Source organism: Carica papaya, chromosome 4 (assembly GCF_054855325.1).
Source record: "Carica papaya isolate Zhongbai chromosome 4, ASM5485532v1, whole genome shotgun sequence".
NCBI classification, from domain to species: domain Eukaryota; kingdom Viridiplantae; phylum Streptophyta; class Magnoliopsida; order Brassicales; family Caricaceae; genus Carica; species Carica papaya.
In genome coordinates, this window is record NC_142312.1 from 2,201,956 (window position 1) to 2,214,543 (window position 12,588).

The 12,588-nt window shown below is 36.6% G+C and overlaps 2 protein-coding genes across 6 annotated transcripts; one reads left to right on the forward strand and one right to left on the reverse strand.

The window, feature by feature from the left end:
• The first annotated feature begins 941 nt into the window (after positions 1-941).
• Positions 942-5,077, forward strand: CGLD27 (DUF1230 family protein (DUF1230)). 2 transcript variants are annotated; one of them, XM_022052194.2, is made up of 7 exons: positions 943-1,286; positions 1,662-1,814; positions 2,316-2,393; positions 2,892-2,987; positions 4,160-4,195; positions 4,512-4,693; positions 4,795-5,077. In XM_022052194.2, exons 1-7 carry the CDS (start codon positions 1,062-1,064, stop codon positions 4,955-4,957), a joined length of 933 nt encoding a protein of 310 aa, XP_021907886.2. In that variant the 5' UTR covers positions 943-1,061; the 3' UTR covers positions 4,958-5,077. The 2 variants fall into 2 exon arrangements, with proteins under 2 accessions (XP_088073413.1, XP_021907886.2); XM_088217287.1 differs by lacking the exon at positions 4,160-4,195 and having other exon boundaries at positions 942-1,286.
• On the reverse strand, positions 1,476-11,379 carry LOC110822174 (Chaperone DnaJ-domain superfamily protein). Of its 4 annotated transcripts, none has more exons than XM_022052192.2 (11): positions 10,706-11,371; positions 8,954-9,844; positions 8,021-8,106; positions 7,006-7,146; positions 5,932-6,403; positions 5,421-5,507; positions 5,219-5,327; positions 4,712-4,929; positions 4,508-4,632; positions 3,147-3,271; positions 1,476-1,837 (listed from the first exon to the last, which is right to left on the reverse strand). In XM_022052192.2, the coding sequence occupies exons 1-5, from the start codon at positions 11,021-11,023 to the stop codon at positions 6,259-6,261; spliced, it is 1,581 nt and encodes a 526-aa protein (XP_021907884.1). In that variant the 5' UTR covers positions 11,024-11,371; the 3' UTR covers positions 1,476-1,837; positions 3,147-3,271; positions 4,508-4,632; positions 4,712-4,929; positions 5,219-5,327; positions 5,421-5,507; positions 5,932-6,258. The 4 variants fall into 4 exon arrangements, with proteins under 4 accessions (XP_021907884.1, XP_088073412.1, XP_021907885.1 ...); XM_088217286.1 differs by having other exon boundaries at positions 5,405-5,507; XM_022052193.2 differs by having other exon boundaries at positions 5,219-5,507; positions 7,022-7,146; positions 10,706-11,379.
• Between the last annotated feature and the right edge of the window lie 1,209 nt (positions 11,380-12,588).

Consider the following 12,588-nt stretch of genomic DNA (forward strand, 5'->3'; position numbering starts at 1 on the left):
CATTAATTATAGGTATCTTTTTCTTCTGTTTTTTGGACTTTTTTTTTTTTTTTTTTTTCTGAGTAGTCTGCTTTTGGAATTTGGTGTTTTATTTTGGGATGTATTACACGAGTTGGGTATTGGCAGTCTGTATAAATGAAAGGCATATCATTTCATAATATTTGATTAAGCATTAGAAACAAGACAAAAAAAAAAAAGCATAAAATCATGCATAAACTGGTTAACAATGGAACTCCCACTCATTGCCCAGCCGAAATCAAATCATACACAAATGAAAATCATGTTAAGACTTAAAAACTTTTTTCTAAGCGGCGTCACTTCCGTCACAGAAAGTTCAATTCAACGTCAATGGATGCTGTTGGGATCTCCAAATCCCGCATTTCCTTCGCAATCATTAGTTGAGAAGGTAAGAAGAGATTAATGGAATTCTTTTTTTTTTTTTTTATAAGGTAAAAAAGTAAATTGCATAGGAACAGAAAAAAACGAAAACGAACAAGAGAGAAGGTTAGGGATTTTGGGAAGGCTGTGTCAGGAGACTCGCTGACTCACAAAGGAAAGGACAAGAACTCACCAAAGAACCGCGTTCTCTTTGCCCGTGGAACCATGAGACAGACTCGCAGACTCGCGGGCAACACAACAGTCTGCCACGTTGAGTAACGTAGGTCTACAAACCCCTTCCTTTCAACCACACAAAAAAAGGAGCATATCATAAAATAATAATAATAACAATATCTAATAATACGCTGCGGGCAAGAAGACTGAGGGTCAGAGTCAACTAAATCTTACGTTGGATGTGAAATGGCGATGTCTGATTCGCTACTGGTACTGTCGACGTGGCCAGCTGCATCTTCAATCAACCAAACAAAATCAACTTTGTATGCTTTTGTTTTCCTCCACGTAAAAAATCGATGGACCCCGGACCCCATATAAACTGCTACTATCTCTTTAAGAGGCAAAGCTCCGGATCCTTCTTCCTTCTCTTTCGCCACAAATGTTCATCAGAATTTCACAACAGAAATCTGCTGCAACAAAAAATTTAAAGGATTTACTTCTGCCAATAAATGCTCAGACTAAATGCTCACTGCTCTCTGATTCCAAGTGCAAACCATGTTAAGCTTGGGAGCTGGCATGGCTCGCCTATCAATAAGTGTCAAGCAGCTCGAAAGTTGTCTCTGAGAATTTATGTCAACGCTCTGAAAGATGATAGAAATGGGGGCACCAGCAGCTTCTCAGGCCAGAGTTGGGATCCGGGGTTAGAAATCGAGGTTCCTTTTGAACAAAGACCGGTATGTTTATGTACTACTACTGAGTACTGGTTAGCACTATCAGCACTTTGACCCAGAAAATCTCCAGCCTCCGATTTCCTGATTCTTGATATTAGAGAGGTGAAAAGAACATGAAGAACTGTAAAATTTAGAACCAATAGAGCAAAATATATATATATATATATATACACACACACACACACATATATATATAAGGAATCAATATATTCAGATGGATTTAGGACATTGATTGTCTAGCAGGAAAAATATGCCAGAGTCGTCTACACTTGGTTACTTATTTGGTTCATTAATTCAAATATAACTGAGTAAACGATATCACTTGTAGGAAATATGACACAATAGTTAACACTTAAGAGTTCTTTTGTTCAATATTAGGTGAACGAGTACTCGTCCCTGAAAGATGGAGTTTTATATTCATGGGGAGAACTGGGTCCAGGGCCTTTCTTCCTTCGTCTCGGTGGTCTATGGTTGGCAACTTTCACAGTTCTTGGAATTCCAATTGCAGCAGCCAGCTTTAATCCCTCAAGGGTGAGTGAGTTGCAAATGCAAACCTGATTCATAGATTGGCAACATATAATGTTAGAAAATCATCAGAACCTTTTAAAAAAAAAATGAAAAGGTGGAAATTGTATTTAAGAGAGCATCAAGGAAGGTACAATTTGTACACAGTCCATGCTAGACCCTTTACATATCAATCAAAATATTGATTAAATCCCCCAATCCATGCTAGAATATGGTGAGTGACCCTTCAACTTATATCATCATTGATCTCGCGAGAATGAGCTCAATCCCCACTCGCTCAGCCAATTCATTGGCCCTGTCCTAAATTGTGGTGGTTGGTTTTTTATTAGATATTCATTACATATTTGCTTCAATACAAAACATTTGGGTGGAAAAAACTATCATGGTTCTAACCAGTGGCAGTATAGACTTCTACTATTGGTTTATAAGCAACAAATTATGGTATATTAACCAGTGACAATTGCAATTTATGTATCCAAACTTTATATTCCTTCTCAAATCTTGCAGGAACCTCTAAGATTTATGCTAGCTGCAGGAACAGGAACGCTTTTCCTCGTGTCATTAATTGTTTTAAGAATATATCTGGTATGACCAATCTTCTTCCCCTTACCTCATCCAATATTTTATATTTGTGCCTGACTACTGGATTAGAAATTATTTCTGGAAAGGTCATTGCAAAAAAAAAAAGAAATAATTTATGGAATATTGTTCCATAAATTAAAATAGCTCCTACCAATAATTTACGTACTGCAATGAATACAAATCTTCTACCAATACAACTAAAATAGCTCCTAGAACTACATAGCAATGAACTTTGGACTTTGAGTTTGTTACTTGCAATAAAAGTGACCTACCAGAACAAAAAGACAAGGGAATTACCACGAAGGATAAAAGAACTATATATATCCTAAAGTTCTCATTTTGAACAGATCTAATTGTATTATGATTTTTTTTTTTGAAGAGCTCTTGGTTTATGAAATTGCTTTCTTCCAGTGACAACAATTCCCTGCATGTAACATTTCATCTAATAATTTTTATAGTCACTTTGAAATGGTTCAACCAACTACAAAAAGGATATTACAGGGATGGAGTTATGTTGGTGATAGACTTCTGTCAGCTGTAATACCATATGAAGAGAGCGGATGGTATGACGGACAGATGTGGGTCAAACCACCAGAGGTGAGTACATTTTGAATCTCAGGTTCTTTATGGGGAGGAATCCTGAGGGCATAGTTAAGGATAAACACTAGTAATTCTAGTAATTTTTTGCATTTGTTTGTTTCATGAGAATGACTGGACTATAGGGGCAAGGTTTAAATACAACCTCACTTGACTCACCTTTGTGATGCGTGAAAGCCCTAATACAAACCTAACCAGTTTATGGGTCAGGTGTATCAGAGAGGGACCTCCAGAAGAAAAGTAGAAGAGAAACTGCAGCCTCCAGGAGTCCCACCAGCAACCTCCTGCATAAATACTTATCTTAGTAATAAATAAAGAATCCAACAATATAAATTAAAGTATTCTCCAAGAGACTGTCTGAGTTCTCTCTAACAAGCCCAATCACAGGCCACCATAGGCACAAATCTGATAAGCAAGCTTCACACTTGCTCAAAGACTTTTGGGCCAATCGATCTGTGACCCAATCCATAACATTCATATGAATATAGGTGTGAGTACAGTGTGTAAGTTTTTTTTCTAAATTAAGAGCCCCAAGTCTTTTTTCATTTGTCCTGTAGAAAATAAATATGACTATCTAGTGTAGACACCTTGTAATTAAGGTGCAACAGAAAAACATAAAATTAAAATCACCACCTTGATGTTTTAGGGAAACACAAAAATCAAATTGAGACCTCGACAATGACAGCAAAACTTAGCAATGACAAAGATAAGGAATTGTTTTCTTCAGATGTGAGAATAAAGCATATTCAAATATTATTTACTGACACTAGAAATACAAATTTCAGCAACCAAACAACTGTGCTAGGCAAAAAGGTGTATGAATGCCAAGAACATAAGGGATAAAAAACCATGTGAAAGGAAATATCACATATCAAAATGAGAAGCATTACTTGATATCGATTATGAGGAGAATAACTTGGCACTTTACCACAACTATATCTTTCAAAACTGCCGCTCAACAACTCTAGAAGAGAGAATAACACAGAATTAAGTCAAATATCAACTCTTGAACCAAGGTCCATACTTGATAGGAGAACAGTTCTTTTTTTTCTTCCCTTTTTGAGTGTAACCTTAGTGTAAAAGGAAAAAGATCATGTAGACACATTAAAATATCTACATATTCTGTCATATTATACCACAAATAACTATTCATTTGGTCATCTCCTTGACAGGTCCTGGCTCGAGACAGATTGTTGGGGGCTTACAAGGTGCTAACAACATAAGTTATTAGTACATCTCAACGTTGCACATGGAAACTTGTGTTGATGTTTTCAGTCATTTACTGATGCACATTTCATTTTTTGCAAAGGGTTTCTAATGAAAGCCCTTGGTCGTAGAGCACAAAGCACAATCTGCACGAGTTTTGCTATGCATTTGCACACGCAACACACATCCACAGAGAGAGAGAGAGAGAGAGAGAGAGAAACATATAATCCATACCAATCGACATGATCACAAATGCTTTATGGAGCTGATATTTAGGCTTTGATTGAATACTAAGTTCACAAGGAATTTTATACCTAGGTCAAACCAGTCATCAAGATGCTGAAGCAGACACTGGTCGGAACAGGCGCACTACTTGTTACAGCAGTATTCCTCTTTGTCTTTGCCACACCAGTACAGGATTTCTTCCAAACCACCTTTTCTACAAAAGGGAACCTACCAGAAGTTACATCTCCGAAAAGCAACTCAAAGTTCAATATAAGGTATAGAATATAGCTAACCATATAGAGATTCAAAGAGTCCCATTTTCCACCAAGTATCCATACTTATACATTCCCATATTTCTTCCATTTAATTATTGTAGGAAAGAGGAGTTGCTTCAGTTGCCTGTGGAGGTGATGGCTGATGATGATCTGGCAGCTGCAGCTGCAGAGGCTGCTGATGGGAGGCCAGTCTACTGTAGAGATAGATATTATCGTGCATTAGCAGGCGGGCAGTACTGCAAATGGGAAGATCTATTAAAATAATGAACAGATGACGGAAACATTAAAAGACAGGACACCAATTGTTTTCAATTTCACAATAGTCAGCTTACTGAGTTCGTTTGTATTAGCAGAAACAGAATGTCAGAAACATTTAAAGGTTCATGCCATTATCTTAATGAAACAAACAATAGATGATCTAAAAAGCAGAAACTAGAACAATATGAAAACATTGGAAAGAAACTTAAGAAAATAAATACAGCATTTCAGATTAGCAGGAGGCAACATGACCATCTTGCAACTTGCCTTCATACAAAGCCCTTCTGAGAAAATGAAAATCCACCTTGCCAGAAACAAGGAGGCCAATCACTTCAACAAGACACTATATAAAGATGTTGAGCCGGCACTTGAATACCTACACTGAATCATCAAAATCCAACAACAACGAAAGCAGAAGCACAAAATTTTGCTTTTGGACAATAGTGGAGTAACCTGGTTGAAGAGGTACCTTCTTAATACCATCCAAAGAGCCCGCTCCAAAAAATCCTTATTGTTATGGAAGCTCCATGATATATCAAAAGCTATGAACATCAATCTGAAGATACAAGATAAAGAATGAAAGATTCTTTGACTCAGCATACATGTATTAGCATGTTTAGATTCTTTGACTCCACGAACATGTATTAGTATGTTTAAATTTAACACTAGCTCAAATACCATAACTTCTCCACTTAACTCAACCAAAAGTATCACTGAAAAAACACCAGCTACAACTGTAAATAGTAAAATGCCATGCATAAGTTCAGTCCACACAAACCGTACCCACATTAGTTATCCATAGATCTGGCGCATTATTCAATCAGGTTTACAGGTACCACTACCCTCATGATAATTTCTTTTAATCCAAAACAAAGAATATTAACACTGCAACCTAGCTTGAATATGGCTGTAGCTTGCAGGGAGCTCTAGAGGAGATTTGAACAGATTGAGGTTAAGTGCATATCATGGACCATGCTTACCTGCGCTCAGCTGTAGGATCTAAGGTGTTCTGGTGAACTTCTATAATCAACCAGGAGGCAACCGGTGCTTTTGAGATGGATATGGCTGGTATTGATTAACCCGGGCTGCTGCAAGTTCTGGACCAGTTGGCATGGTCCCCTTGTTTGATTTGTTCTTTGTGTTGTCTTCCGTTACATCCACAAAGAAAAACTTAGCTTGGATACGATTTCAACCCATCAAATGGTGAACAGTATAAACAACTAATTCATCAACCATAGGATCAAAATATTTTTCTTGATGGCGAGCCAATAAGTAGTGTGCCATAAAGCCCTCAAAGGAGGTTCCTTCTAAACAAGTTTCTTGCACCAACTAAGAACCCTAAGTAGTTTTCCTTCAATAAAATCTCTAGTTGCTTGTTTCCTTCTTTTTGCATATTCAAGATCTAGAGTTCGGTAAGCAAGAGCAAGCAAGTAAATTGCTGGATGTAGTCTCCTGAAGATAATAAAATTTAACACATAAGATTACTTCAGAAACAAATACTTAAGTATCTCAATGTAAACCTAAAAACCTCAGATGTTTTCTTATATATTTTAAGTTAGAATCAGGAGCAAGCAGTAACGAACATCTTCAGTCACTGCAGAGCTCATAGTCTATGAAAATAAAACTAAACTCATAACAAAATTGTTAAGGCATGAGATATAACATGTTATTAAAGAACACCAGCAGGAAAGTAGATAAACGTAACTCCATGTAAATCAAATGGCTAACAGGACAAGAAACGTAGTAAACAACTAACATTGAACTGAGATACTGAAAGCTGGATGTACGAATAGAATAGTTTGGATCAAAGAAACTATTCCAAATTTTCTCATTCTATGACATCAAAATATTATAGTGCCTAGCATGGTAGAAGTTGATGCCAAATGAATAGTCTAGGTCATAGAGTATTTGATAGCTCTCGTTATATCTCATTTAGTGCTCTTATTTCAAAAAAAAATATATCTCATTTAGTGCTCAAATGTGCTATTTCATAAATATCAGCAGATGCTTAGAAGACTCAAAACTCTAAATCAGCCTGCATGAGATTGACTTACTCATCAAATTTTGCACCTGCATCAACCCCATCCCAATACCTTTGGGATGGGACTGTCTGGCCTTTTTTATCTCTGCCAAATGTCTCAATATACCAACCACCTATATCATGTAAGCTACAGCGTGGCTCAAACAACCAAAACCTGTTACAATAATTCATGTAAGAATTTATACCTAAAACCCTGAGGGGTGTAAAGAATAAATAAATTTATTCTATTGCTACTAGCATGTAATTTCCAACAATAATGATATTAACTGTGTAGTGGTATTGAATTCCATTTCAAAATGCATAAAATCACAAACCGAGAGTTCTATTGACAAGAAATGATGCATCTAACTTCTCATGTGAATTTAAAATGTCAGATAAAAAATCCAATCAAATGATAGAAATGACAGACAGTCCATCAAAATTCAGATCCACCATGCTAGGTCAACAACTAAGTTCCTGGCATCTAGAGATTAGATTGTTGGCCTGACATAATTTCTGGAAGATAGTTACTTTGAACAGGGAAATAAAATCAACCTAATGATAATAACAATGACACTGCAATGACCCAGATAATAATAACAGCACTAGCCGAAAGTCCCACACTCAAGTGCCCAAAAAACATAAATAAATGTTTAATCGAATCATGCTTGCAGGTGGCCCTGGCTGTTTAACTAAGATGTGATCACTGTATTTTCCATGATTTAGAGGGTTGGCATTAGCATTGACAGGCAAAGCATCTCATAGTTATGCATGCAAAAGAACCACCATGAGATAATGAGAGTAGAACTATTTCATTACGTCTAAAACTAAACTCCTAGAAAATACATTTAAAAAAGGTGTGCAAAAACAAACTGACAGGGAGAACATGTTACCCTAGTTAATTAAATTTGGGTTAGACTAATTGGAGAGAATTGTAAAAACATAATGGTTCCTCAGAAAAAATGCTAAGAAGTTGATAGTTTCTTAAAAAAAAATCAGGAAAAGAGTAAATTTGCATCCCTATGTAAGAACATAAAAGGCAAGCTTACTTGCTTGGTGGTAGCCGGGCTCTACTGCATCTACACTCACATACACAAACATCATCTACCATTCGATACCAGTGCATATGCTTCACCTAAAAGTTTGAAAGTGGAGATGAGTAAAGCAATCCACTTTTTACTTAAAGCTTAAAACCCATCAACCTCGCAACATATATGGCACTAATGCAAAGATGAATCTGTAATCACATAAGGGATAGCTGACAACAACTGATAACGTTCGAGTCATATAATGGATGAGAATAAAAGGTAACCCACCTTCAAATCATGTTTCAAATAAAGCAGTGCACACTTAAGCATGAAAATAGAAGAATTATGCTGGCACACAAGCAATATGGTAATTCAATTGATTCTAGAAATCTGCCAGAGTGCAAGCGCAATTATCAAAAGGAGAAAATGCACGAATTGACAAGATCACAAAAGGTGAATAACTGTCAAAAGAATTGATTATATGCACGCAATACAATCTTGAAACCTTTTACTCAGTCAAAAACCATAGAAATAAAAATAACAAGTTGCCTTTAGTATCAAGTCATAGCAAAGACAATTTGCATATAAACTTTCAAATGCTCACAATTGATTCTTGACTATTCAAATTACGCAACAATATCATTAAGACCCTAGAATCAATAATGGTATATATGCAGCAAGTACCTTGACTCAACAATGTATAAATACTTAGGCGGTTATGATTATGACCGTAAGAACTTGTCTCCATCACAAGCAATAAATACAATGTCCAGCATATAAGAAGCCACTAGCAACAACATTTGGAACTGAAACTAAACTTTGTCATCATGTTTCAATCTTATTAAACAGTTCAACACCAAGGATGCAAATGCACCATCATGAAAGAAGAGGGTGCATCTCAACAAGTCTGAAAGCAAGAAAAGATCAGAAGCAAAAGAGATCAGTTTTATATACCATCAATGTTCTGTGTTTCATTATCACATGGGTTTTTGTACCACTGATGTCATAGATGAAACATGATCCCTCCTCAGGACTGGTCCCTAATCCACTTATAGTTCCGAGTGGAATCTTTGATCTAAGTCCATCTGATGAAGGATAATTAGAATACAACCTACCAAAATGAACAGAATTTTCACCAGAATTAAGAAAAACATGTATATGGTCTAGATCATCCTCATTTGTTATCCCATGATGACAGCTTTTAGGGGGAACTCTAGTGGCCATAGCAACCACCTTTCCACACAAATGCAATTCCAAATCTTTATATGCATCTGAAACATGACTTTTAATACTCAAACCTTGCATCCGAGAAACTTGAAAATCACTTGCTCCATCAGATTCAGGGCAAGAACTTGCTTTTTCAATTGACTGACACAAGTCTGAACTCAAAGAGGAAAAAAAAGTCAATTTATCATTCCGGGAAGAAGATAATTCAGGAACATTGTCCACCAGGCAGACCATCCCAAAAAGATCTTGTCCCGAAACCAAGTGCAGTACCTCTGTTGTTTCACACACAGACCTCTCCTCAGCTTCAAAACGATCAGGAAGAAGGTCCATTGATTCTATTACTGGACCGTAATATGCTGCATGTATGGCTGAATAAAAATCTGCCTCAAGTACATCAAGATATCTTGTTCCAACCACTACCTTCTTCTCTGCCAATATGTCATTTATAGCAACTCTGTACCACTTTAACCATTCAACAACTTCCATATGCTTATCTATAGTTGCATGGGATTTGTATATGTGCAAAGTCGAACAATGGCCAGAAGGTTTCTGCATAATCTTTCTCTGAGATAACAGATAGATATCATAGCATGTCCTCTTCTCAGAATCTGAAAGAATCTGCAAATCGTTATTGATCATGCTTCAAAGTCAGGAAACCTTACGAGATAGAATTATGTTACCCTGGCAATGGATTACATACAAAAGAGTACTTCCAATAGATGCAACCACATAATGAACATGAAATCTATTTCTAAATGGATTTGGATGCTTGGAATAAATTGTGGTATCTTAAAATGTTTTATAGAATTTAATCGAGTACTATATTCAGGAAAACATAAACTAGATATTGTACACCAGTCTTTCTTTTTTTCCACACTCTAGTTCATTTCTAAATAATATCAGATCTAATAGAAAGTGAAATATATACACTCAAGCCTACAAGGAATTCGTTTCAAAATGAATTTCATTTTTTATTAATGCTAAATAGAAAAATATAAATTTGTAGAAGAATTACCGTTTACTATGGAATTCATCTGTTGCAAACATAGTGTGAGAGAAAACAAGAAAGATAAGAAGTAAAAGATCTATTAAAATGGTACCATAAACATTTCAAAGCGAGCACCGTCCTGTAATTTTATATACAGCCATCAGAGGGATGTTCATACATGAAATGCAGCTTAGTCCATCGCTCGTGTAAAGATACCGTTGGGTAATCCTTGCAATTTTAGGGTAAGAAAGCAAAGCCCTAAATGTAATATTCAGGTCCTATCAGATGCTCCTAAGGTTAGCCAAGCACATGATGATAAAGGCCATAATCAACCTTAGGATCGAAATTCGATGAAAAAAAGAAAATGTAGAATACCAAAAAGAAATTGTAAATTATATCAAAGCTTATCAATAATTCAGGTATGCATGAAAACAATTGACCATAACAGACAATTAGATAAGAATGTATAGAACTTAGGAATAACGCTACACCTCATACGCAGCAAGGATTTGAATGAAACGTTTCGAGGAAGACGAATCATCCTTTGACTCCGCAAGGTCCGGGTGAGTTTCTTTGGCGAGCTTGTGAAACGATGCTTTAATTTCAGCGAATGAACTTGTCTCGGAAACTCCCAAGATCTCGTATGCGTTCTCTGCCGGGAACTCAGTCGCGTTCGATCCACTACGGCTACTGAACCACTGGGTTCCATAATTTGGATTCAATAGATGGCACCATGAGTAGCTATCATTCGATCGAAGTACAGGTAACGTAATTGAACAGTGCCGTCTTAGTCCGACGAGAAATGCCATTTTATCTACCTAATTAAATTTCCTCCAAACCGGAGACGACGCCGCGGGCCGAAGAAAACAGCGGGACCGAAAAGCTGACAGAACGACGGAATGGAACGGAGTTAAAATGTCCGAATAGTGCATGGAATCTGATACGTGTCAGCTTCCAGAGGGAAAGGGAAGACTCAATTTTCTGGCGGAAATATTACACCTGGCGCTGAAAACATCGACTGTGAATTCCTGTCAGTGATGAGGCAAGATAGACAAGCGTCAGGTCGAGATAAAAATCTCCGTTCCCGCTCGTTTCGAAACGTTTCCTTTTCGTTTATAATAATAATGAAACGTTTCTCTATTCCCTGGACGTTAGCGAAGCCACAAAGCCCAAAAACGAACTGAACCGCTTGCTTTATGGCCTAGCTCAACACGAATCAGAGCGTGTCAGGCACTGTCCAACTAGTGACTGAACGGTCCAGATCTGAGTTGGTACAGTAGTGGGTTGGATTGGACTGAACCAAAGAAACGGATAAGACACGTTTGATCTTATTAGACTCCACCCGACCTGGTCCATTATAAGCAAACGCCTAATCCTGGGTCCAGTCTGATCTAACAAAAAAAAAAGTAAAAAATAAAAGTCCAAAATGCGCCTTTGAGCAAATCAGGAGGTTTGTTAATGACCCAATATCAATTGCTTATGATTATCTCATTAAAAAAAAAAAAAAGCATTAATCTTCAAAAGCTATAAATTTAAGAATATTACTGGTATAACAAATTTATAATCAATTTTAGATTTATAACCACTAACTTTGAAAAGCTCAATCTCAAATTGTTTTTAGTAATGAGTCAGTGACGGTGGCCCGGTGGGGCTGGGAGTGCATTTCCAACGCGACATGCATCATGTGCCGGCTCTGCTCCCCGCCAAATGACACATACATAAACAGCAATTCAAAGCATGGAGGGCGGATCAGATGGATCCATCTTCACGTTTCTTCTATTGCTCTATTTCAATTTTTTTTTAGAGAGAGAGAAAAAAAAAAAAATTCTCTAACACCCAACTGGAATTTGAAGGTATTGGTCCATCCATAATCATTATTCACTTGTGTAGTTGCATTAATTGAAATTTGAAACTAGTTCTCAACGTAGTGGCAATAATTATTAAATTAATTACTACAGTATATAACATCTGACTTTTGCTTCACACACTAATTTTTTTCTCAATTAATTGAAAATCATAAATTCCATTCACATATGTATTGAGATATTTAAACGTGTATAATTATATTACTGCATACAGGTTTAAATATTAGATTAATTTAAGTTTTATCGATATAAATAGGAATTTTGCTAATTGATCCACACAATCTCACTAATTATATTTCTGGTCATCTACCTACACGCGAGTCTTTGGAATTTGTTCGTTTTGGTTACCGTGGAAAGAAATTTGGTTCGTTAAATCTGCACCACCACCGCCCGCGGATGAAGCCAATCGGTGAAGACCATGATAGTCAACAGCTGCTGCTTTCTTAGTTTGATTTTCGTTCCATTCATGACTCCCCTCCGTGTAATATTCTCATTTTTTGTGCTTTAAA